We start from the raw sequence: 27,906 nt of genomic DNA, 5'->3' as shown, positions 1-27,906 counted from the left end.
ATGTTCCAGAACCTGAAAACTCTTTCAAGATTTTCTCATTTTATAAAAATTACAGTGAAACGTCTGAGGAAAAAATAGCTATAAGAAGATGGGCTGCTGCTTTAAATAAAATGATAAATAATTGACCATTAAACATGATTTAAAAATTATATTTCAGCAGTGAAAGCGAGAAAATATTTTTGCCAGAATTAAAAAATATGTTTTAACATGGAATTAGGCAGCATTTTGGTGGCAGATTTTAGTTATTAGCATAAAAAAACACAAAAATTTTTAAATGTATTTTTTGTTTTATTCAAAATTTGATTTCAATCTATAATCTGAGTAACATTTCAATCCGACTTCATCAGTTAACATCACACTGCTGAGGAAAATAAAGAAACAACAAAACACTGAGAGAACGCGTTTTTCTTCTTCTCGTGATCTTCAGACAATTTCACTTCCATTAAATCTGCGTATCCGTCATCTTTTACTGATGTTTTTACGCAGAAATTTCACACCTCACTCACAGGCAGAAACACTCAAATACATCTGCAGGGTTTTTACACTCAGCTGCACAAATTCATCAAAAACATTTGCATAAAACATTTAAATTATTCTGCCATTCGGTTCCACAAAGTCACCTAGAAGGAGATCTGTATCCAGGGTCACTTTAAATGAAGCTTTTGTACACTTGTACAATTTTTCTGTCTAGAATATTAAAAAACAGAGAGAATTAGCATAGCAGGCTACATGGTGCTACACGAGTCGAATCCAGTGATTTTATTTTGTTTTGGTTCACGGTGCAGCTGACGGGAAACGTTTTTCTACGAGGTGAAGAAGACAATTAGGAAGAACATCGCACTGAGATTAAATGAGCAGCAGGAAAAATAGATAACTAATAAATTACATAAAGGAAGAAAAAAAAAGTAACTCAATACATATTATAAACAGATTAAATATCCAAAAAATTTTAAATTAAGTTTCTGCTTCAGGTTGGATCCAGGAACCAGAAAAGATCCCAAACGTGTTCATGCTAGCTGCTAGCATGTCTTTAACTCGGACTGATGTCTGACCACATGACTGGATGTTGTATAAGTTATTAATGGCGTTTAGCATGCTAGCACAAACCAGGCAGTACAGTATTCCACGGTTGTTAGAGTTCACTGTTGTTAGTCTCTGCAGAATGATTTTGGGTCTGATCTTATTTTATCTTGCAGCACTGGTTGGTTAGCATGATTCATTTCTATCCCGCTAGCTTGAACAGCAACGTCAGGCTAAATTAGCATGTGATTAGCACAGGAACAGTCAGGCTGATTTTTGGGCCAAAGGATTAAATTTTGTCTGATTTATCCTCACAGGATCACAGCTCTCGATATCTGTGTGATGAAGGTTCTTCACCCAGTGGAGACACCTGAGGCGCATCATCCTGCCTTCACACAAGCAAACCACAAACTAATGGATTGTTTTCTCTGTACGTAACCAAACAGAGCCATGATTTCATCCATCCTCACGCTAGAATAGAGATGTTCTTAATTCTATGCTGTTTATTGGCAGCTTTGATTCCTCAGACCAATCCTGCAGCACATGTGATCCAACGTTTCTTCACTTCCTCAATAACAACTGTACAGTAATTCCTACTGTACCTGAAGTTTGGTGAGTATTAATTCTCAGGGAAATAAAAAAAAAAAAAACTGTCTAGGCCATGCCCACTCTAGACAAGTGAGATGAATCGGCATGGGTGAAGACATTAGCATGAGTTAGCTTGTTAGAGCTGTAAGAAATAAGAAAAGTCAGTTGGAAAACCACATTTTCCAAAAATCCAACTTGATTCTGTGTAAAATTCACAGGTTGGGTTTCACAAAAAACAAAAAAACAAAAATTTATGTATGCTGTTCCGTAAGAAAGAAACATAAACCCGAGTCAAACTATAGCAACATGCGAATCCGTTAATCCGTGCAATCCTTCACGTCCGAGTGATCCATCACGGCCATTATACATTGGTCTCGAGGCCGTTCATGTCGATGGAGCAGTGCTCCTTGTCCTTGTGTTTCAGGTGGCGTGGAGGCACCGGGGGGATCTTCCTCTCAGGAGGCAGGGGTCGCACTCCTTCCTCCAGCTGCATGAGGCGAGCCACGTCCGGGGAAACCAGCTCAGGCTTGCCTCCTGCAGGAAGCGGCTGGAAACTGCCGTTTTTCTGCTGGCAGTTCATCCGCTGCTGGGTCTGGACGGGTTTCGTCTCGCAGATGAGAGGAACCTGAAGAGAAATGGAGAGGAAATGACAGAGAAAGAGATGATCGACTTCACACTGGAGCAACACTGGGGATGTTTCAGAAAATAGATTCATTCTCTGTCTGCACGTCGCTCCTGTCAGTCATGTTAGAGACATGCCCCCAAGGCCCTTTACCCCGCCCCCATCTTCACTGCTCAGAAATAAAAAAACTTCCCACTTTTTCTCCAAGATGGAGAAAATCCTGCTGAGAATCCTGAAGGGGATGAAGCTGGACACCAAACTAGCCTCATTTCTCCTGGACATGAAATGAGATCATTAATGTTATAAATTAGTCAGTGCAAACTGCCATCTTTCGTGTTGTATTTCTATATTTGTACATTGAGATGTAGTGTTTTTTTAACTAGCTGGTTACACTGCCTAATGTATCCTATTCTAAGCTTTGCCATTATAGCGGAGGATTTAAACTAATTGTGGTCCATTCTGGAAGTCAGGTGATCGCTGTAGATTGTGGGAGGCAGAGATTTGTGTGCAGGGTGTGGTTATGAGGCGGGATTACAGAGTAAACCACTAGAGCTCAAAATCTCTAAAGTGCACTTTCACCTTCTAAATCAGTCTTTCTGTTGTTTCTATCTTGTTTCTATCTATAAGATGAGCTCAACACCTCTAATGTTTATCTCAAATCTCTAATTCTAAACATTCAGAGCAGCAAATATACACTGTACAAAAACCAGATGACCAAATGAACAGGCTTCAGCCTCGTCCTAGTCTACTTTCTTTCTAAACAACAAGAAAATGAAGTGTTCATAATCTATCCAGAGGCAGCGAGCCCACATATTTTGGCAGATAGCTGATAATGGGATCGTCCCGCACACATGGTGTCCATTAAAACCCCGATTCTGTACAGAATGAACCTTTAACCTCAATCACACACTAAATCTTAAAGCAACTCTTCTAACATCAAGCAGAATTCGTTAAAACCTTGCCAGGCTTTACTTTAAAGGAGGAATGCCTGAGGCTGTGTGAAGTGTTCAGGATATTGATGATGATGATGATGATGCTAACTAGCACATTCGCCACATATAAAACTGTACAAAACACTTCTCGTCTGATTAATTAGCATTGAGGAGAAGTGCAAATGTTTGCGTGTTTTTAATTACTCCTTTAATCTAGTGCGCAGTGTCTAAGAGCCAGATGATAAATCGGTGTATCAGTAATAAAGATAAGTGTTTACCACCAACACCTGCTGTTCTGAAAAGTCCCTCATAAATAACGCTGATGTCCGCTGAGGAACACGGTCCAGCAGCACTTCAGAGTCGTAATGAAACTCTCGGCTCTTTGCGCTAAGATATTGCTGATGAATCACTTTATTAAGTGCCTGAACTTCCTGCGTCACTCCAGCATATGTAAATCCTCATCCTTTGAGAGGAATGAATAAGATCTCCTCTCTAGACACCAGATTCATCACCTGGATTCCTTTGGGCTTTATTATCTAAACATTTAGACAGCGCTGTGATACGCACTCAAGTCTTTCTCTAAGGGACCTCCAGCTTTTACTCTTCTGAGGATGGAATAGACGTGTTATAGATTATTCTGTATAAATGTCTCACTCTTGTGGTGATGTTTAAACTCTTCAGAAAATAAGATCTCATCTTGACTTCAAATGGCATTGCCGTTGTCATGACAACTGGCAGGAATGTAAACATAACACCGTTATGCAGCTGGACATCAAACGAGATGCTTATGAAATGACACATAAATGACACAAGACTGAAATGATTATTTGCTTATGATAGGACACTTAAAACACCTGGTAGAAACCTGACACGACACATTTATGACAAGACTCCCAACACTCTTATTCATGTCATAACACACATATGACCGCTGACATGTCCTCAGGTATGATATGTTAATGGCATGTTCGGACATGTCGTCTGAAATGAAAGTTTTTACCTGCGCATTGTGTGCATGAGCGACCGCTTGACAGTTTTCTTGTCAGAACAGTTTTTTCTGCCTGATCAGTCAGTCGCATGTCACAAAGCGTGACTCTTAATCTAAAAACAGAACAAGATGTGACTCACTCCATCTCCCTCCTGCATGAAGTCCTTCCTGCAGATGTGTGCCATGATTCCTGTAGCAAGCGCGTCTCCCATTACGTTCACCATAGTACGAAACCGGTCCCTAATAACACAAGGCAAAGGTCAAAGCTCAGATGAACTTTCCAAAGTTTCAGTGGTGTATGAGTGTGTGTGTGTGCGCTGTATGAGGGGTGCCAATACTTTGTGCACTGATAATTCCACACCTATTAAGCATCATTAAGCGCCATTAAACACTCTGGCAGGTGAAACTGTTAACACCTGTAACAGTATGTTACTCACAGAGCCCAGTCCACAGCGATGATGAGTGTGATATCATCAGTTGGAAGACCAACTGAGGTCAACACGATTACCATGGTAACCAGGCCAGCCTGTGGGATGCCCGCTGCTCCGATACTCGCCGCTGTGGCTGTGATGCTGCGAAATGAGCGAACAAGCATTACAAACAAATCAAAAGATAAAACAAAATATCTGTATGAATACATCACTGTCATCTGCCATTACACACACACACACACACTACAGCTCCTGCACTCACATTACGTTAAGCAGGTTATCTGAGACGGAGGTTTGGACTCGACTGTGGATTTCATCATAATCATTCTGGGGTGAAGTGAGTAGAGTGAGAAATGAAATAAACAAATTTTACTAGTGATGTTTTTTACTCACTCATGTTTTTTTTCCCCCAGTGTTTTGTTCTGTTTTTTTCTTCAGCACACAGCAACAGCAATCAAAACAGCCACAAACAGCCCAAACGCCGAAAACACAACCATTTCTATCCACAACGAGGCCTCGATATTTACTCGGACACCAGACCACGGCAGGAGAGAATGTTACAGAAACGCTACAGGAATGTTACAGAAACATTACATGAAAGTTACAGAAATGTTGCATAAACGTTGCTGGAACGTTCCTGGATGGTTAGTTTTTGAGTTTTCATTCAGGAAAAGAAAATACAGCAGCTCTGTAAAAACAAAGCTGTGTGTGAATGTTCCATGTCAGCTGTCATCTTCGCAAAGGGAAGGTTCCCAGCTTCAATGGCGTTGTGTGACTGTGTGTTAAATCAGACTCCACTCTCATGCTGCTCTGTAGCTCTGTAGCTAATCAAAGCACTTTCAGACCCTTTAAACTACTCTTTCAGCCGCCACTTTGCTCAAAGAGGCAGGATGTAAAAATAAAAATTGAAAAGAAAAAAAAGAAAGGATTTTTTTATGTCAAAAAGGTTCAAGATGTTCTTCACCTTAATAACAAGTCGCAAACTATCCAGCTGATTTTCTATCAAACTCACAGGCAAGGGAGTGACACAGGAAGTCAGGGTCACATCAACCTATTTTCTGTACTTCTCTGCAACCTTGAAGAAACTTCAGGAGCTTCAAAGTCCAATATCAGAGAAGCTGAGAACTTTCCAAGGAACCTTGTGAAACCTTTTCATTAGAGGCGTTCTCTCAGCGTGTGGATTCAGGGATGTTTCATTAGAAACCAAGCATCGCAGCAGAGTGACGCAGTTTAACACACAAGACGTGAGAAGCTTCTGGTCCTTCAATGGTGTCTGTGTGTGGGTAATGAACCCTGACTCTGACTCATATGCATGGTGAGCATGACTATAACAGTTTTTTACTGAGAAATCATTAAACCGCTTGAGAGGTAAGATTTTTTTTAAAAATAATTCATTAAATGAACGAATAAAACGCTGTGTTATAAAGAAGAACATTTCATCACGTATGTAATTATTCACATTTCCAAGTTTTATAATGATTTCTGATTGGTCAGAAGTCAGAAGGTGTTCATTAGTTTTCTCTAATGGCAGCTTTGTCTGTAAGCAGGTTTATGTCAATGCACTCCTTCTAATATGTTATGGTTTCTATGGTAACAGCTCAAGGCATCACTGATGAAACAGATGAAATCATTGGTGATATATAGTGATGTGCTCTTTAAGGACGGAGTCTCCAATGTCAGAGTGCACCGGTGTCCCTTACTTCCTGTTCCGTCTTTACCTGATGGTGATGATCTGGCCAAAGTCCAGCTCGTAGTTGTTGACCTGAGCAATGAAGATGGCAGCTACAGCCTCGTAGAGTGCTGTGCCATCCATGTTTATAGTGGCACCTACAGGCAACACAAAGCGGATGATGCGGCGATCGATGTGGTTATTCTCCAGCAGGCACTTAAACGTGATAGGAAGTGTGGCTGAGCTGGAACACACACACACACAATCAACAATACACTGAAGGTGTTTAATAATTCTACACATGCACTAAGATGAGTGTGTGTGTGTCTGTGTGTGTGTGTGTGTGTGTGAGAGAGAGAGAGAGAGAGAGAGAGAGAGTGTGTAGTACCTGGACGAAGTGGCCAGTGAGATAAGCAGAGCCTGCAGGATTCCACGGATGTAAACGATGGGGCTTTTCTTGGTGATGAAGAAGTACATGCTGGGCAGGATGAAGAGCCCATGCAGGATCAGACCCATCACCACTGTAATGGCATAGAATCCCAGCTTCTTTCCCATATCCGACGGATCGCTCATCTCCAGGATTTTTCCGGCCACCAGGAAGACGATCCCAAATGGAAAGTACCTGTAACACGGACACACTTCAGGAGGTGTACAAGCGTTTCGAACAAAACTGTCTGATCTAAGTCTGATTGCTTCTAATGAGATCTTCTCAAGACTCACCAGATAACAATGGCTACAATTTTGAGCACAGCCTCATTAAGACTTTGGCAGAAGTTAACAAGCGCACTGCCGTTAGGACCCATCCTGCCCAACATGATACCTGCACACAAAATACACAAGCGTTCCAGACACAAGATTTTGACATACCTGGGGGTCTGAGTCACACCTGTAACCTGAAGGTTGGATATGGAACCTAGACTCTGGGTGTGTTTACATGGTTTCTACCTTCAGGATGGAGCTGTGCTCTTCCCTTATCTATTAATAAATGAGTTCTTTTATTGTGTTATTACTACTTTATAACACTACATACTAAATCTAATGCACTGTATATTCTGGTTGTGCTGCTGTGTGTTTATCATGCTGGTGTTGTAAGTGTGTGTTTGTGTGTTTTCTTGCCCATAGTAGCAGAGAAGATGACGATGCCCAGGACGTTCATGCCGTCGCTGGTACCAGGCTGTGTGCGCATCACCACGTCAGGCGGAGGTGTCAGGTCAAGCTGGAAGTTGCGGATGTCGCTGCCATTTTCGCTGTTGTCGTTGTCGTCTTGGAGATTGTAGATGAGTGTGCGACGTGTCACACTCGAGCTCTCTGTTGTCTTCAGAGTCTTCCTGACGGGGACGCTGTTAGTGCGGTACTGAGACACATGCAACACAATCACTGCACTTTCAATAACCCAACATCATTTAGTTTCTCAATTATATGTCCATAAACTGATGCAAAACTACCCTCATCTGCTTTATTTTCTCCAAACACCAGAACTGCAGGGATCAGTAAACTGTCCAATCACTGTCCAATCATCCTCAAAGAAACCAAACAAATCTCTACAAATGATTCAAATTTGTGTAATTAACTGTCTAAAAGCTATCAGCATAATCAGCTGTCCCAAATCTGCATATCTACACCAGATTAAGTATGTAACCCGGTTCCCTGAAAAGGAAACGAGATTCTGCGGCATGGCTGACACTATGGGAATGCTTCTATGTGGAAGTTGAACTCCCCAAAAGTGAGGGAGTCTCCTGTGCTCTGGCAAGATGCCTATGTGAAGATAGGCACCCTTCAGGATTATCATCTCAAATCAGTCCTCGGCCCTGATCTGCGACACAATGATCTTGAGTGTTAACATCTAAGACTTGTATGTTTCAGCAAAAAATTCGGAGCACATGGGTCTAAAATTGGGAATAGCCCCTGTCTTTCTTGGGAACCAAGAAATGCCAAAATAAAGCCAGTGGCTCAACCTTTTTACACTAGCCTTCTTTTCCTGCCTCAGCAGGCCAGGCTGGGGCTTTTGGCTACTGGTTGATAGCCCTAGCTCATTGCTGCGGCAAAGGAAGAACAAGCCCTTAGGAGACATCAGGGCATCTAAGAGAATGGTTTTGTCCCTTTCTTTCACCTCTGCCAGATTGCATCTCTGTGGCAACCAAATGCCATCGTGTAGCCCGCTGTGTGACATTAGTCAGAGATTGTCAAGCTCATAGCGGACAACACTAACCTTTCATCATGCCAATCTGAGCTAAACTTAGCAACAGTATGTGTAAACACCTCCAGGAGCTTTTTGAACACCTCAGAAGGTGGTGGCAATTCGAATGCTGTTTGCTCCTTGTCGAGCTATCAGAGTCCGATGCAGATAGCATTATATCCTCATCTAGTTCGGGAGAAATTGCAACGCGAGCTCCCAGAGCCGAGCCCCTGGTCTGTCTTGGGAACCAAGAAATGCCAAATATAAAGCCGGAGGGTCAACCTGGGAGACCTGGCTCGACCTCGACATCCGGGACCCATGATCTAAGTTGGCACGCTGCCTCAGCAGATGCACGACCAAAGCCACGAGGCGCAGGTACTTTGCTGGAGAAAACAGGCAAGCAAGAGCAGAGTTTATGGAGGGAAAAGTTTCACAGTGCCCCCCTTTCACATGACTCCCTCAAGAGCTGCGCATACATGGTCCTCTATCTAACAAACAATGCAGCAAAAGTGCGAGTCCTTGTCCTCCATAATGAAGCGGACAACACTAAACTTTCATCATGCCAGTCTAAGCTTAGCCACTTCCAGGTGCTTTTCGAACTCCCCCGAATGTGGTGGCAATTTGAATGCTGTATGCTGCTTGTTGCCCACATCATGCTCCTCAGAGTCTGATGCAGATTGCATTATATCCTCATCTAGGTTGGGAGAAATTGCAAAGTGAGCTCCCAGAGCTGAGCCCCTTGTCTTTCTTAGGAACCCAAAAAATGCCAAATATAAAGCCAGAGGCCAGACCAGGGATGGGAATGAGGCAACAGTGGTGAGAACAAAATGGATTCTGTAGCCTTTTCCCACAGAACCCATTGTGACACACCAGGCAGAAGCTTACACATTGTTCTCACCTCGCATAGTGCCCATGAAACAGCAAGCTGGCAGGGGCTAACCCAGGAGGTGGCGACACATAAGGAGCAGGAGCATGGGTGGTCATGGCTGAACCCTGAAGCACCAGAGGTGGCGGGGTAAGCAGCAGTCGAAATGGCTTTAAAGGGGCATCCCTGAAAATCTTAGCTCTCAGGTATTAGGATTCCTTTCTGGCCCACCTGGTGGAGATGGTTGTTTCTTGCCTAGGGGATCTGCCCCTAAGCACTGGCCAGCCACCCAGATTTTACACTAGCCTTCTTTTCCTGCCTCAGCAGGCCAGGCTAGGGCTGGTGGCTACTGGTTGATAGCCCTAGCTCCTCACTGTGGCGATGGAAGAACAGGCCCTTAGAAGACATCAGGGCCTGTCCCTTTCTTTTACCTTTGTCAGATTGCCTCTCTGTAGCAACCAAATGCAGTCATGAAACAGCTGATGGCATGGGCTGTCTGGAAGTGTCAGCAGTGGCTCATGAGAACAAACAGGCAGAAGAAGGATTATTCCCCAACCTCGACACCTCAGGTCTGGGAAAAATGGGAGACGTCTGCATGGAGGTGGAAGCCGGCCATGAGACATTGACTGAATCTGGTGTGCTGCCACGACAGACGTGGGACCCGAGCCATGTGCCGCAGGAGAGGAAAAGTTTTGCAGTCCACTCCTTTCACAGGGCTCCCTTGAGAGCCACACATGCACGCGCCTCTATCAAACAAACAATGCAGAAAAAGTGCAAATTGTCCCCTGTAATGTAGCAGGGCACGGATGCATGCACTTTCTGAACTTGCCATCTTTCCTAATCTTTTATTTATATATACTTTTTCCCTAGTCTAGATAGACAGGACAAACAATTGACACAAACATACACAGAGTGCTTCCTGAACACAAAGAAGCTGGAGTAATTTGATGTAGATGCCCTTTTATGGTCTTGCTGGTGCATTCCACTTTGTCACATGACCTACCCGAGCCAATAAATTGACATGATTTCACACAGAGCTTGAGACACAACTTCCACATAGAAGCGTTCCCATAGCGTCAGCCATGACGCAGCATTGAGTTCCCTCAAAAGGGAACTGAAATTTAGAAAATTACAGTGAAAGATCCTGAGCTCCTGAGATTGGTCTTTGTATCTTGTCATTTCTCAGATTCAAAAAATAAACATCCATGTAGCTAAAGTATATATGAAACATTAAAAACCTTTACTGAATGTCTTCTACTTCATATCCAAAATATTGCGTGTTAAAACTTTCTTAAGTTTGAATTTGCAGAAGGACATCAGCCTGAATTCTCATTTGGTAAACTATTGAGACAATCTCTTAGATGAAAGCATTCTCTGAAGGACTGGATGAGGATAAGATGAGGATGATGAGGAGCGTTGTAATATCTCTAACCACTACACCCTCTCTTGACTGCGAGAGGGAGCCCTTGCCCAAATATTGAGCCACTTCCGGGTTGCATGGACATTTAAGCAGCGTGCATGCTGCTTTCTTAGTGAAGTATAGTTTCTATGTGTTACATACCAAGCCATTTTCTGCCTAGTTCTATTGTGTATGACCCTGTTTGCTTCTACCTCGACTGTGATTTTCTTTTTGCCCATTTTTGGATTTGTATGCCTGATTGTTTGCTGCTACGGTTTTGATGTTTTGCCTGCTTTTCGACTCTGCTTTTGGATCACTCTTTGGATTCATTATAAGCATTTCTGGGTTTCTTCAGAGGTTGTTGATTTTTTTAAATCACACTACAGCTAAACAACTAAACATAACAGAATCTGATGACTCTTTAATTGGTCTGATTGTTCCCTGTAGTCTGGAATCTTTATATTTCATGCTCAGCATCTGTACAACAATCTCACTGAACAGGAGTAAAAACTCTAAAGGGTTTAATGACAGATATGTGGGCTTCAGAAATAAACTCTTAGTGAAATGACAGAGTGAAAAGATTTTACCTGCTGAAATGTAGCTTGAACCAAATTGGCAGGAAACATGTTCCTGTGTGGACAAAAAAACAGATTAACTATGGATTCGGTACAGAACCAACACACTGTTCAACATACAAACCAACAGCCTTGAATTACAATGAACCAGGAAAATTTTTTTTTGCCATCCATCCATCTTACAATGGTGTGTTTGTTTCTATTCATCTAAAAAGACAAATGATTGAAGGTAAATTTAAGTGAATTACACTGTGCTTCCCTCACTGATGGCTTTCTGCTCATCTATACTGAATTATAAATAAATAAATAAATAAATAAATAAATAAATAAATAAATAAATAAATAAACAAATAAATAAATAAATAAATAAATAATGGCGCACACTGTTGGGAGTCAAAACGAGAAGTGGCTAGAACTCTTTAGAAATAATTTCAGTCAGAAGGTCATCACTGTGCTGCTTCACTGCAAATGTAGAACGAATACAAAAACCCTGTGAACCTTAAAAACACCGGTGCCGCAGAGCCGTAACCGGAAATGCTGGGGGGAACAAATGGCAGCATCTCAGGTTTCTCCCACAGCGTTTATTTCATCCATATTTCTGACATATTTGTGTTACATCGTTTAGAGCGTTCCGTTTTATCCTCAGCCTCTACAGTGTGACTTCATGCTGAAATCAATCATCATTTCACAAAGAGAAAAGATTCTGTCAAAGATGACACACTCACTCCTTCAGAAACCTCTTTATCAGGATAAATGTCACATTAGTGTGTGAGAGAAATAAATCAATGGCCACCTGCAGTGTGTAGTAATAGTGGAAGTGTAGTGGGGGCAGTAGTGAGCAGTATTGTGCTGTAGGGGGCAGTAGGTAGCAGTAGGGGGCAGTAGTGGAAGCAGTAGCGGGCAAAAGTGGGCAGTTGGGGACAGTATTGGCCAGTAGGGAGCAGTAGTGAGCAGTAGGGGGGGCAGTAGTGAGTTAGTGGCTAGTGTTGCTGTGATAGACATGGGTTAGAGTCTCTGCCCCTCCTGGTCAGTGAGGACGTATGGACATGGCATTATCAGAATTTGAAATAGCACAGCACTTAAATCTGAGAGGATCAGTTGAGGAACCACAGTGAGTTTTGATTTAAACGAATGAGATTGTTACTTTTATTATTCATCAAGTAACATCTAGATTTTATTTACTGAAAACTTTTGAAAGCTGAAAGCTGCCCATTTAACATTTCCTCCATGTGGAGACTTTCCCCATAGATGACCTTGTCCAGGAGAAGCTGTGAACAGTATCATCATTGACTCTGGACCATCCCCCTGGTCAAGATGTCTGATATTCTGCACACGTCTGTCAGGAAACTCTCAGCGATCTGCAGACCAACGACTGAAAGACCAGTGCAGCCAAAATCGTAACAACTTTCCAGAGATACAAAAAAGTTTCAAATATGGCAAAAAAAAAAACATTTTACTGATTTACAGTAAATTACAGTAATGTAGTGATTCATTCTGGGATGTTTCGCAGGTTTATTAGGTTTAAGGTTAAAAACCATGATTCAGATCTGGCCACAAGCTTCAGGATCGTTAGGGCTGTAATCTGATTGGCTGTCAGTAAATATACAGCAAAACACATATCTAGCCTTCTACACTTCAATATACACCCTCATGCTTCTATTACTAGTGCACCACAACGTAGTACAGTTCCCTCAGCACTAACAGGATGTGATTAGAGACACAACCGTGGTAAAGATCAGCTTGAGTCTCTGGATTTTCTCCTTGTGTATTAGATCAAATCACTCGCATGGCTTCTTGTCCTCGAATGAGGGTGAAGTTGTTTTCCTGCTGTTACACACAGAGCAGAGACGAGAGGGTTTAACAGGTCACTCATTATCAGAGCTCGTGCAGCCGTGAGCATAAAGGAGGAGTCTCTGAATCAGCCGGAGAGAAAAAGATGCTGAGAGCCAGGATCTGAGGAAGAGTTTGCGTAAAAACACCACACAAACCTATTATATTCATAATATCCATGAAAAAAAAAACAAGGGGAAAGAATGGACAGAAATAAACTTCACTGTCCAATTAGCTACTCATTAGTAGAATACATTTTTACAGATTTATAAAAAAAACAAATAAGACATTCCTGAATGCATCAATGCTTTAACTCTGGAATGAGGTGGACATGTTGGTGTAGAGAAGAAGAGTGACAGGAATGGCTTTCTAAAAATAACAGAAGTCACATGGCTCAGCGCTGCAGCTCAATGGATCTGATCATAAACATCTCATGCGCTGGTTAGATTGGACTGATGAATAAACACAGGGGTTTTTTTTTTCAATTTCATTAACAACATTTTTTTTTTTTTTAAGAAAATCTAATATTAAATCTCTGCTGTCTAAAAAATCGAATATTAAATATTTTCTTCTGTACACTGGTGGAGAAGAGACAGAACTAAATACTTACACAGATCAGCCATAACATTATGACCACTGACAGGTGAAGTGAATAACACTGATTATCTCCTCAACATGGCACCTTTTAGTGGGTGGGATATATTAGGCAGCAAGGCAGCATTTTGTCCTTAAAGTTGATGTGTTAGAAGCAGGAATAAAGGAGCTACTTTTGCTCAGATTGCTAAAAAAGTTAATGCTGGTTCTGATAGAAAGATGTCAGAATACACAGTGCATCACCGTTTGTTGTGTATGGGGCTGCACAGCAGTAGACCAGTTAGGTGCCCATGCTGACCCCTCTGCACCGCCAAAAGTGCCAACAATGGGCACATGAACATCAGAACTGGACAACAGAGTAATGGAAGAAGGTGGCCTGGTCTGATGAATCACGTTTTCTTTTACATCACGTGGATGGCCAGGTGTGTGTGCATCGTTTACCTGGGGAACACATGGCACCAGGATGCACTATGGCAGAGACAATGTTCTGCTGGGAATCCTTGGGTCCTACCATCAATGTGGATGTTACTTTGATACGTACCACCTACCTAAGTGTTGTTGCAGTCCATGTACACCCTTTCATGGAAATGGTATTCCCTGATGGCTGTGGCACAATGCAAAAATGGTTCAGGAATGGTTTGATGAGCACAACAACAAGTTTGAGGTGTTGACTTGGCCAATTGAGCATCTGTGGGATGTGCTGAACAAACAAGTCTGATCCATGGAGGCCCCACTTCACAAATTACAGGACTTCAAGGATCTGCTGCTAACAGCTTGGTGACAGATACCACAGCACACCTTCATGGATCTAGTGGAGTCCATGCCTTGATGGGTCAGGGCTGTTTTGGCAGCAAAAGGAGGACCAACACAATATTAGGCAGGTGGTCATAAAGTTATGGCTGATCTGTGTACATTATTATTTATATTTTACTCTTTTCTCTAATCCAGTGCTTCCACACTAGGGTTCAATCAGAGGAACTCTCAATCTGACAATCTTCACTAACAAAATATAAAGATGTTTGAGAATCTGGAGCAGTAAATACACACTGGTTCGAGGAGAGGAGTCACTGAAAATTCATAATGTCCATTTCCTCAAAAACTGTCCTGTGTCTGTGATATTATACTGAAACTGATCAGTGTCTGTAAATTAGTTACTCCATGTATTTTTTGTGAATGTTGCAGCCAAAAATGTTTGCTTTTGCTGCAGCTTTTTTAAACAAAATTTGTGAAAGTGCTTGGTTCTTTTTTTTGTACTTTCTTTGTGTAAAATTGCTCGATTTGCTGAAATCACAATCACTCCTCCTCGTCCCAGTGAAAAAGCATATGTCAGACTTTCTGTTAGACAAGAACAAGAGAAAAGAGTAAAATGCTGTGATGTGATGACATCACACGTCACATCTCTGCAAAAAATCTGTGATCATTTCTAAAAAAATTGAGAGTTCCTCCAAATACAGCAGAGTTTGCATTAATTTCTGTAATATCAAAATATCAAAATGAGGTGGAGCTTCTTTCCGCAGGCCATTCGGGCCCTCAACCAGAACACCTAGAATCTGGACTTTCTGGACTTACCCCCACACGACATGACATTCTACCTCAGCTGGTTGTTGGACATGCAATAATTGCACTACTTTGTACTCTGCACTACTCTGTACACAATAACACTCTCACTGTACATCTTTTCTGTACATCTTTGTGTGCACACTGCACTGACACTTTACTCCCTGTTCAATTGGACATTTATATTTGCCTTATATATACATCTACATATATATTTATATATTTATCTTACATATGCACACTGTACATACTGTATTCATTTGCTACACCATTTCAAAGTTGACCATTTTATCTACATATATGCATATACTGTATCTTCTATATATTATACACATCTATATTTACACATATATATACTACATTTATTCTAGTCTACACATATATATTTATTTATATATTGTTTTATTTTTTCACATATACTATATATATATATATATATATATATATATATATATATATATATACACTATATTGTACTGTATTATATAGTAGTTATTTTATATTATATAGTAGTGTATTATATTTTTGTTTTTTTATATTTGTTTTTTTATATTTAGTTTTTATAAAGCAGTTTTATAATTATATATTATATTACTATTTTTTGTTAATATTTGTATTATTTTTATATTATTTTATTTTTTCTTATTTTTCATATTTATAATATTTACTGCTATTGATACTACATATATATATATATATATATATATATATATATATATATATATATATATATATATAGACATATATTTGCATATGCATATCTGACTCTCAAGTTATTTTCGTTTGTGACTTCTACCATTTAATTTTCCCGACTTTTCCCTATATATTCTTAACTATATCACCTATTTTTCATGTCCAGACTTTAATTTTAAATTTTTCTTTTTTTACTCTTTCTTTTTATGTAAGACAGTCGTAAAAAGCATTTCACTACATGACATACTGTGTATGATTTAGTATGTGACCAATAAAATTTGAATTTGAAATCCTGGAGGGACTGAATAAAACCTCAGATTGTGTTTCTGCTATTGGTTGATTTCATTCTAGAAAGGTTTATAGTTTATAAGGCTAGAGGAAGAGGGAACATGAATACGACTCTGAAGCACGGGGCATATCAGGAGCTGCATTCTGATTGGACTGAAAAGTCTGATTTTTATTTCTGTATGAAATTTAGAGAAATGAAGTTGAAGATGAGCGTGCAGCACTGCATGATTCATTTGCAGTTCATTCATCCTTAGTCACTGCCTGGTCACGGTGGATTAATTTAAATTACTATTTTTTTTTTTGGTAAAAAGGTTCTGAAGGTCTTGATCAGGAAGTGCGGTGATGTAGCTGAGCCTGAGGAAGCATCTGAGGCATGTCTCTACCTTAATGTGTGTTTTTGTGTGAATGGATTTCATGAGCCTTGAGCTGAACAGAGACGTGGAGAATATAGTGTTTGTGTCATATCCAGCATTCAGCAACATCTCATCAAGGACATTCGTGACCTTCACATGGCATTAACACACACACACCATTGAATGAGGGCTCATTGAACCTTGCGAGTTATTATTTCAGCGCTAAGATGTACTACACTGATGGTTAAGAAAGGATGGAATGTGTTAATCCTGCTTTCTCTCGCTTCACTATAACTGTTTTCTTCCTATTAGAAAGACGCATTAGTGCTGCGGAGCTGAACGAGCCCGAGACTCGTCTTAAATACAATTGCATTTTATTATCATTCATCCACAATATAAAAAGTTGCCTTCGCTGAAGTGACGCTTTGAGATTAACTATAACTCTTGTCTGTGGACCTTAAAATAATCTCTTTCAGTCCTGTTTGATCAGTTACTTTTTTCAAATGAAAAACAAGTGGGGTTAATGAATTTCTATGGACTTATTACACACAGGCACTGAAACACTGAAACACTGAGACTTGGTTTTAATAAAACAGCTATTTCTACCTGTCATTGGATGGTTCAGCTCAGGAATGTGCCTTAATTTAATTACTCTCCACTGAACATCAGCCCAGAATAAAATGGGTTTTTTTGCACAAGCCACAATTACAGTTTAACATCAGAGACCTTGAGAAAAGAATCCAAACTACGTCAGTTTTAAATGTTGTAAAGTGCCTTACATTCAGTAGAAATTAGGACATTTAAAAATCACCTCGAAATATTCCATAATTGTTAACACTTTTCATTAAAAAATATTCAAGGCTCTATGGAAGACCAAATGCTCATGAAGTAAAAGGTAAAAAATGGCTTTTTTTTTAAACCATTAAACAGAGTGAGATTAAAAAGAATGGAGACAGAATCAGAGCAGCACTGAGTGAGAGAGGGTCGTGACAGACGGAGAGCAGATTAAAGGGAATAAGAATAAACCATGTTGATGTAGCTGTGTGTGTGTGTGTGTGTGTGTACCGTATGAGGTCGAGCAGGGCGTCAGCCGAGCTCATGATGGGTTTGCTGCTGTCTTCTGAGTCCTCTTTTTGGGCCACGCCCCCTGGGTGAATGATCAGAACCATGACAATGCCGACCACCACTGCCAGAAACGTGGTCCAGAGGTAGTAGGAGATGGTGATGAGACCTAACCTGCTTGAGCACTTTGGCTCCAAAGCCGCCAGACCTGACATGAGACTGAGAGAGAGAGAGAGAGAGAGAGACAGACAGACAGGTATCAGCTCCGCCTCTCATACAGATACAGGAAGCAGCAGCTTCATCACTTCTCTGTCTGTGTGAGAATGAGAAATTCTTTACATTTTTTATGCCACATGTAATAAAATTCCTCAAATTCTTTATCTAAATGCAGTTTCTCATTAAAGTGCAGGAGCAAGAAAGAGAAACAGAAGAAGAGATGTAAAAATCACACACTGGTTTCACCACTGAACCCAGAAACATAAGGTACAACTTTACAAAATAAAATAATCCAATAGGCAAATAATTATAGTAATTGAACTAGCAATAAAGGGACAAATAAAAGCTGTGGGAGAAAAAAAACAAGAACATTGTATAAAATCTAAAAATGTATTTCGTTTAATTTAATTTAATTTAATTTTTTTTTTTTTTTTTTACATTTTAGGTGCTTTTCCATCATTTTGACTTACTGTCTCTTTCTTTCAAGATATTATTAACGCCAAACAATAACTTCAGTAAAAAACAACGCCACTTCAAAAACTAAAACTTCACACCTTTGTGTTTCAGGAGAAAATACATAAACAAACAAACAAATATTTAGAAAATGTGGAAAGAAAAACAGAATGAATTAAAATATTATAAAAGGAACAGAAAAGTAACCGGTGACTCGGGTTAATGGCATGATGTTGAAGAGGACCTTTAATAATTGTAATTACGGTCTTTATTTGTAGGAGGTGTTTTATATGGAGCAGGAAAGTGGCTTCTGTCAGTGTGATGAGTCACATGACATGTTGGAACAAAAACCTTGACAAAGAAGATGAACTCAGACGCCCTGACAGACTGCTGTTAGACTTCCTCTTGAATCAGGGTCGTGTAATTAGTTACGTGAGATGCTGAAAATAAATGAAGTGCTTATTGAAGGTTAAATGTCTTCAGTATCGTGAGGGCAGATGACTCTGTTTCCTCTGAGGACAGGATGTAGAAACAGGACAGGAGAAGGATGTGTACAGGCGGTGTATCACTGAAATGCTGGAACCTACAGATCCCTGCTTTACTCTATAGTACACTGAAAAAATGAAAATAAAGAGAGGTGAAGAGTAAAACACTAAACAATGTTTAAATCTGATGCTTTTGAGCTTCTTTGTGTAGCAGCATGTCACATTAAACAGATTTTTATTTACATTTAATATAAGTCACTTCCTGTTCTCTTTAAAACCTATAGGTTCCCCAAGAGCTCTGGGTTGCACAATTCTTCGTGACTATACTAACTGTTGAAGAAAGGACATTATTACATACATTACATACATTTACATTATTTACTGTTTAGTGTCACCCAAATGAGAATGAGGTTTAATTCTTTCAAGGTTTTCTTCCTCATATCATCTCAGGGAGTTTTTCCTTGTTATCGTAACCTCAGGCTTGCTCATTAAAGATAAGTGTTAGAGATAAATAGTAACTTAACTTTAAACTTTATAACTTTTATTCTGTTTCTATACTTCTGAAAAGTTGCTTTGTGACGATGTCCATTGTTAAAAGCGCTATACAGATCAATTGACTTGAACTGAAATTCAAAGCAGCTATTAATAAAGTCTCAGCAGTGTCTCTTTATTCTCGCTTAAAAAAATCATCTTATTGAGAAACCACAAAGAAGTGTAAACTCCTCTGTCCTGAAGATGTGGGAAAACTTCAGCTTCACCTCTGCCTGATACACGGCGCTGACACTGGAGACTCCTTCCACACATCTTTAATCATTAATTTCTATTAATCCACATAACTTCACACCTTTTTTAATCTGTGTATGTCGAGAGTCCAGTGTACACGTCCCAGTGACACTGGTTGCTATAGAAATAATAACACATGAGAAGGAGTGCATTAATATAAAGCTGTGGGGGATGTGGGGTTGTGGGGGTTGTGCTGAAGCGTTACAGCGATGGCAGTGATCAGTTGGATAAGACACTTATTAGCTGTAAGAGGAAACAAACTGCTGATGTTTCATTCTGTCTCACAGAGAAAACACCCACCCACACACATATACACACACACACACACACACACAGACATGTGTTGATTAAATATGTGAGACACTGAGTTGTGTTGAGTGTTAATCCCTCTCCCTCGTATAAAAATAATAATAAAAACAATTATTCAACATTTTCATTAACATGAGTGCAGGAAATGAAGTTCAGCTTACGTTGCTGTTTTATTCAATGCTGTTTTATTTTATGTCTTTTTTCTGCCTTTAATTTGAAAAAAGAAAAAGAAGAAGGAAAGAAAACCATTAGGGTAAGAGAGTCAAAAATAGATAATAGAGACAGAAAATTCTTATAAAAGAGAAAAGAAGCGAATAATAAAATAAACAAGTAATCACTAGGTTAATGAAGGTGTTTGCGGTTGTTTGCAGCATTGAGCAGCGTGCTTAAATTAACTTCCTGTCTTACTTATTATTTCTTATATGTTTATAATTATGTGTACATTATAATGAATGTATCATTACTTACACTTTATAAAAGTTTGAACTTAAAGAAGTAGAGTCGCTGTTATACATTGTTGATTATTTTCCACTAATGGAACGTCCCCCGGTGAAATGTGAAATAAACGTGGAGCGTGTGCTGTACACGTCTCTGAGAATCTGCTGTTACTATAGCAACCATCAAGAATTACGATAATTTGATCCCCTCGTGCCCGAGTTATTGTGTGTGTGTGTGTGTGTGTGTGTCAATCAGATAGCACTGAGATCTCAAATACGCTCACACACACCAGCAGATAAACACATCATCTCTTCACACCTCACATCTCTGATCAACCCCCCCCCACTGAGTGCACAACAACAACAACAACAACAACAACAACAATAATAATAATAATAATATTAATAATAATAATAATAATGAAGCTCAAATTGCTTTATAAAGTATAAAGAAATAATAACTGAAGAAGAATAATTGAAGAAACAAAGAAAGAAAGGTAGCACAATTGGAAAATACTAAATTAAATAAAACATCAAATAAAGGGAAATGAAAGATAAAAAAATATAAAATCAAGAAATGAAATTTATTTATATATTTATTAGTTTTATTGTATAAAACTTATATACTTATAAAATTATATAATTATTCTATAATTATGTCCTATCAATATAATGTTATATTATGTAAAATAATACATCCACCTTGTTGTAGTTTGATCTATTTATTTATTTATTTATTTATTCATTTATTTAAATGTCTCCTGTTATTTATATAGGATAGTTTTTATGTTGATATTTGCTCCTGCTCTGCTCTGAGCAGCACCTCAGTCACTTCCATGCCTGATTTATTATTTTTAAAATAATTTATTGACGGTTTATTGACCCCAAGGAAATTCTTTTGCCAGAGACCGCTTCAGAGTAAACAAGACAAATAAATATAAATGAAAGATAAATAAAAGGTGCTATATATACAAAGTGTACTGATTTTTTTTATTCTTATATATTTATGTATAAATAATAAAACAATAATATATTATTATTTTTAGTCTTTATTCCTTCAGATTTCATTCAGATGTGTTTGATCTCTTTGTAGAAGAAACATGACAGTAAACCTGAACCTTAAGGTGACATACATTTCTAAAAAATTATGTCTATCCCCCCAACACCCCCCTCCTTCTCCTTTTTAATTAGTGTTCAGTGACTTCAGGCAGTCGGATGAACTTCTGCACTCGCTACAGACTGAACAGCTTGGTGCCTTATATCATCTTTCAGCTCATTTTGTCTCTGCCTCAACCCTGTAATCAACTGTAAGTGCTGCTATTGTGAAGAAAGCATGTCTAGGAGCAACAACGGCACACACACACACACACACACACGCCCCTTATATCCTGAGCTCCACATCAACACTAGTAGATCTGGATTCAGATGCTCAACAAGTGCATATCCAGGTGTTCTGGGGTGCACATACTTTTGGAAAATATGTCTGTAATGAGATTGGAAGTATTGGGTATTTTAAAATAGATAGAAGATAGCTTCTGTAGTAAATTTGGGAATGTTTTTACTTTTACCTGGAAACAACCAGCGGCAGAATTAACATCTTCAGCATCCTCATGAGGAGTTCACCTGGGAACTGGAAGTATTTCACTTCCTAAGAAACAGAGAAAAACACAGGAGGAGTAAAAGCCTGAAATCATCACATGCTGCAGTGAGAGACACACTGACAATATAATGTGTGTGTGTGTGTGTGTGCGTGTGTGTGTGGGTGTGGACATGGTGTTTAAGTCTAAACACTATGCTGGAATGTGGAAAATAACACACTTGAGAATTGCTATTGAGATTGAAGTGTGTGTGTGTGTGTGTGTACTAAATGTGTCAGTATTGTAGTGCTTTACTTACTGAGTTGTTACCAGTTAAAGGGGGCTGGTGGCTGCAGTAAGGACTTTATGTTATGTGAATAAATGGAACACTATCAGTGTAAAGAATGACTGGAGGTGGATGGCTGGAGGTGAAAAGGTGGAGCTGAGCTGCAGGCGTCTGTTCATTACTGAGACGTGAGAAATGAAAGCCTCAGAGTCACGCTGTTCGACTATAATAATCCTCACGGTTTCCTCCCTCAGGTAGATTATTGTCACAGTAACAGATTTTCTCTGACATCACAACGAACATTCACATAACGTTAAAGCCGTCTCTTTTAATAAAGAACCGCATCTCTTAATTTTTTTATCTTATTTTTTTTTAGTTACACAAAACAAATGCATCAGTAACGTTACCACATCTCAGTAAACACTTTTTAAATGTTTTAAATGTACAGAGTTTTTTCAGCACTAATTCCTTCTCTTGGGGCGACTTTGCAGGTGATTAGTCGAAGTTTTAACAAGTCATTCCCAATCAGTCCTGAATAATTTGTGCTGAAATAAGGCTCTTATCTCTGCAGACATGTGAAGCTTCTTTTAGATACATCAAGTGAGGTGTTTTCCTTTCAGCAGATTCTCAACAGGTTCCTTTCACACCAAATCTGTTGCAATTAAACATCATAAAAGCTTGAAAGTTTTAAAAATCCTCACATCAGTGACACACCAGCGCTGATTCACACCATCATGTGAAAACAGTCTGGAGCAGCAGAGATCTGAGAGTGGATTTGTGAGAGAGAGTTGAGAGAGTTTGTCGCTTTTCTCTTCAAGGTTTGTTCGATTTTTTTTAAAGAAATGCAGCACGACATTGTTAAGCAGGACCTCAAACTTGACATGAATTAGACTGAATCAGAATCAAGGTGATAAAAAATCTGAGCAGCATGTCGATGGTCCATCACAGCGCTGAACTCCAACTCTGCTGTGAGTCTCTGAGGGTTTTTCGTTTCTCTCCTCCTCTCAATCTCACAGCTCAGCATCTGCAATGATATTGTCATTTTACTGAGAACAGTAAAGAAGTGTAAACTCTTCTGTCCCGAAGATTTGGGAAAACTTTTCAGCTTCAACTCTGAATGATTCACAGCACTGACACTGGAGACTCCTTCCATAGACATTACAAACATGACAGAAAAATGTCATTACACAACATTTACGCACGGTTTTAATACTTTTAAGTGGAACACCTGCTGTATGAATCATTCATTCTGCATTGTTTGTTTGTTTTGTTTCCAGAGACCTCTGACCACGTTGCCACCTAGTGGAACAAACGCTCTAATTAACGCTTTGTGCAGTCTGCATCACTGCAGTCAATCAGACACGATTGTTCTTATTTACTCAGGACATTAGATGACTGAGATTCAGACACAGACAGAAGATGAAGCTGAAGTAAAATCAGATGACTCTAAAGCACTTCAGCAAACTCCTCTAGGTACCAGTCTGTCTTTCATCACAAATGTCCTTCATCATGTCCTTGTCTTTGTAAAAAGAAAAAAAAGATCTAATTTCTGTGCTGCTGGTAAACAAATTTCTCCTAAAGTTCCATCAAACATTAAGCGTCTCTCGTGGACAGGAATAAACATCCAGTGGAAGGTAGCCGCTGAAGGTGAAGTGCCATTTGGATAATGGACTGAGCCCTGAGGTCCACTTCATTACATCATTTAAGCCACAGTGCAAAGCCACATGTGCTGTCCATTAGCACACACTCTCCATTCTTAACTCTGTGGCCTCTTTCTTCGGTCTGCGTCGTACACAACATTCACTCCATCTCTTCAGACCGCAAAGCACTCTGCCCTCTTAAAAGGAACAGCTCTGTACACAACCTCAAATGAGTCTACATTCAGAACCCTACTGGACCCAGTTAGATGGCTCTGTTTGGGCTCAAGTTCTCCAAGAGGTCTACAGAGAACCAACATCACAGAGAACCAACATCAACAATGTCAAGGACAAATTGGTGCACTTTTGCCTGATCAGGACAGAAGTCCTATAAATCCTCAGATGTGCTTAGGTATCTCATGGTACCAATTGAGGAGAAAAAAAAGCATTATATCTCTGGTATGAGATGTGCATGAACCTGAAAACCACTTTCACACAGGATCAGAGCTGATGCAGGAGAACTTGATCCAAGTTCTGGATCCAATCTTTTGGAGGGATGACGCCTTGACCAACACTGAGTTATTCTGAACTATACACTGTAACGGTTTCATATCAAAACACCGAGTTCACTTTTGACTCCGGCTCCTGTCTGAGGTTCTCCCTCATGTGGTCTCAGGGGCTTTTTCCTCACCACTCTCACCTCTGGCTTGCTCCTTATAGATCTGGTTTTCAAATCTCATCAGTTTCTTCACCAAGCCAAAGTTGTACATTCTGTTTAATCCCATAGACGCACCCTACAAATATAGCAGGAGCCAGTCGACTCAAACAGATGGCGGATCTCAAAAGAATTACTCTGTGGAAGAATTGTACACTGCAGTTACAAACAAATTAGTTTAGCAAGTTAGTTGCAGTGTAACACAATCACGTAGCAGGAGTTTTCATCCTTGCCTTTCTTCCTCAATCTATCACATATATAATTGCATTATTATTTATGAAATGCAAAAAGAAGCCGGAAGGAAAGAAAGAAGGTGCTGCTTTTCCTCCAGTGCTGTGGGTTGTTAATTATGTTGACCTCTCAATAATAAAGCTGTGTTGTGAACTAGAAGAATTCAGTGCAGTGAAGATATAAATAAATCTAGATGGAGAGAGTCAGCCCAGGATAAATTTGCAGGTGTTGAAAGAACCGTCACTATCTAATGAAGAGTTTACAAGAATTATAACAAGGAAGTGATTCATGGAATTCATGCTAATGCATCTGCAAGAAAAATGATGAGCTACAGAACAGCCCTAATCATTTATAGATAAAAGGTGTCAACATGTTCCTAAGCCTCTGAGAGCACAGCTTCATTACATCCTCCACTTTACTTTTTCTCATTTTCTCCTACACTATAGAAAAGACTCTGATTTGAATTCAGTTTGGATTCAAACTGCAAGAAACTGAACAAATTACAAAGTAAAATAATGTTGTCTGAGGTGGCATCAAGGTCTAAACACGTTCTTCTAAAACCTTCAGAAATACATTAAAATGCAGAAAACTTTAAAGAAACCGTTGAATCGAATGTCAGCCAAGTGTGAAAAGCACAGAGGATAATGATTCTACAATTATATTCAGGACTTCAAGTATTTTCAACCTTCACTTGAGCTTTGGTTCAAAAACTTGAGAATGCATGAGATACAGTTCTGTCCATTAGATAGACTTTGCAAAAAACGCACAATATGTTTGATTCACTTTCTGCTTTCTGCACTTTCTGCTACTTTCTGAGTCGACTCAGAGTTGAACTGCTTTGATAATCAATCGCTTTCACGCTAAAAGTGTACCTAAAAAGACTCCACGCTGTATATATGAAAGCAGTCATTTCTCTCTCTAAAGGTGATAGACTATTTCTCCAAGTGTTACTTTATGGCTTTGAGGATGAACAGAAAAACATTTTTTCGTGAAATCCATTTCATTTTCTAATAATGGAGTTTAAATCACACCCTGCTAAAGCAGACAAGGTTTGTGACAAAATGCCGTTAATAGGACATGACCCACAACTGCAGGCTCTCAAATCATCCTCCAGTCTTTTGGAGCTGCATTAACTCCTCCACTGCTCACCTACACCTTCATCCTGAAGCAGCTTCCTCCAGCCAGGACTATGTCCATAAGTGTTCATAACAATCTTTAAAGACTCGTCTGATTATAATCGCAACTGAATACTGAATAGACCATGAGAAATTTCCAATTCACACCAAAAACCTAATTTTCCCCTCATCTGGATTCACTTCTAACTCTCTCAGAAAATAGATTCCAAATTTAACCGTGTTGTTCGGCCTCGTTGAAACAACACACAGCCCCTCGTGTGGGTTTTAGCATGCCTGAAGCTAAGCAGCTCTTTTGCTTAATGCGTAATTACTAAGAGCATTTGTATGATTGGATCGTAATCCTTGAGTGCCAGCACAAAATGGCTTTTATTTTCAGACAAATGGGTGTAGAATAAAGTCGCTTTTAGTTTAATGTGTTATAGCTGGACAAAAGTAAGACCACAGGTTATGTTCTGTGCTGCTGAAGGGGAGAAGCATTATTAACTCTTCTTGTGCTTGATGGCAGCAAATGACCTAATTTTTCATTTTTAATCATTTACATGAAATATGGACACCACGACTAACAATGAAATGTAATCATTTAATAAGTAAACAAAGTCCATTGTGGTTCATGCTGGAAAAATATGACCTACTTATATACCACATACCACAATGCTGAATATCTACACAAGACTAAATATAGGACTGTGTTGTGGAAAAAGGACTGTGTTGGGTAAAAAGGACTGTGGTGGGTAAAAATGACTGTGTTGGGTTAAAAGGATTGTGGTGGGTTAAAGAGAATTGTGTTTGGATAAATAGGTTTCCTGTGTCATGTAAGACTTTAGGAAGCTAACAGTGTTGAGGAAGGTACAACTGTTTTGAGATGAATGCACTAGTTTGGGGTTGTGTTGAAGAACAGTAGATGAACACTAACCTGCTCAGAGAGCTGCTTGGTGCGCAGGAAGAATCCAAGCAGGCAGCCGATGATGACGGCCAGGACAGAGAGGATGAGCAGCCCGTTCTGTTTGCAGACCCCCTTCACCCGCACACACACTGCGTCCAGCGCCACCGCCATCACCACACCTCTGATTTAACACACTAACTACAACCCCATCCCGCAGCAAGATTCACTCCTCCACACAACACACACACAACACACACAACGCTCACACTCTTTAAAAAATGGAATCCAGGACCAGTTTTTTGGAAACCTTTCCACACACTCTGTTGATTGCTTCTTTTTCTCTCTCTCACAGTTCTGACCTCTTTCACTCCTTGATGTTAAAATAAAGAGCTCCTCCCTCTTCCCAACTGTCCCCTTCACCACCCTCACAGACACCTGGCCATTTCTTTGCTTCGTCCAATAGGAGCACAGGAACAGCTGGTAGCGTGCCTGCCAAGGGCCGGATCAGTCCTATTAGAGTCGTACTATAGTAAATTGCTGTCTGTATTATCCAGAAAGGCTCTCTGTGGGATTGTGGGTACATACATGATGTAGAAATGTGGAGATGAATAGATGAAAAACAACACTATCATCTCACTTATATATAGTGACAGTAATGGACAATATGGCACTTCTCAGGCTGCCCCAAGGTTTTTTCTTTATCTTCAGTAGAAGATGATATTATCACCTCAAAAAGATCAGTGACGTGATGCTAATGCGATCGCAGGACACGTGGCTGTCAAGGTGTTGAGTCATCCATGACAACCTGCACATGTCTGAGGAATGTCTGCTACATCTTAGCTTACTTCAGATTAAATTCAGTGTAATTCACTGGGTTTTGATGCTCGTAAAATCCCAAAGATTGATTAAACAATTTCTCCTAATAAGAAAATGACCTTCTACCGTACAGCACCATCATTTTTCATTGTGTCTGTTTTATTTTTGTGACCTCTTCCCACTGTATTCAGACCTCTATGTAGGCTTTAGGACTAACGTGTAGCTCAATCAACACAGACATTAATAATGTTAATGAATGAAGTGTGTGCATGCAGGGCATGAGCAGCTCATCTAATCTCT

General features: G+C 39.7%; 1 protein-coding gene across 1 annotated transcript; it reads right to left on the bottom strand.

Moving 5' to 3' along the window:
* Positions 1-378: 378 nt before the first annotated feature.
* slc1a7b (solute carrier family 1 member 7b) lies at positions 379-26,961 on the bottom strand. Its single transcript, XM_058410217.1, has 11 exons — positions 26,821-26,961; positions 21,894-21,973; positions 17,646-17,861; positions 11,278-11,320; positions 7,367-7,604; positions 6,971-7,070; positions 6,639-6,872; positions 6,300-6,494; positions 4,588-4,722; positions 4,291-4,390; positions 379-2,233 (listed from the first exon to the last, which is right to left on the bottom strand). Exons 1-11 carry the CDS (start codon positions 26,959-26,961, stop codon positions 1,970-1,972), a joined length of 1,746 nt encoding a protein of 581 aa, XP_058266200.1. The 3' UTR covers positions 379-1,969.
* Between the last annotated feature and the right edge of the window lie 945 nt (positions 26,962-27,906).

This window comes from Hemibagrus wyckioides, linkage group LG15, assembly GCF_019097595.1.
Source record: "Hemibagrus wyckioides isolate EC202008001 linkage group LG15, SWU_Hwy_1.0, whole genome shotgun sequence".
Lineage (NCBI taxonomy): Eukaryota > Metazoa > Chordata > Actinopteri > Siluriformes > Bagridae > Hemibagrus > Hemibagrus wyckioides.
The sequence above is the reverse complement of the archived record's forward strand: the minus strand, read 5'-3'. Positions and strand labels throughout refer to the sequence as shown.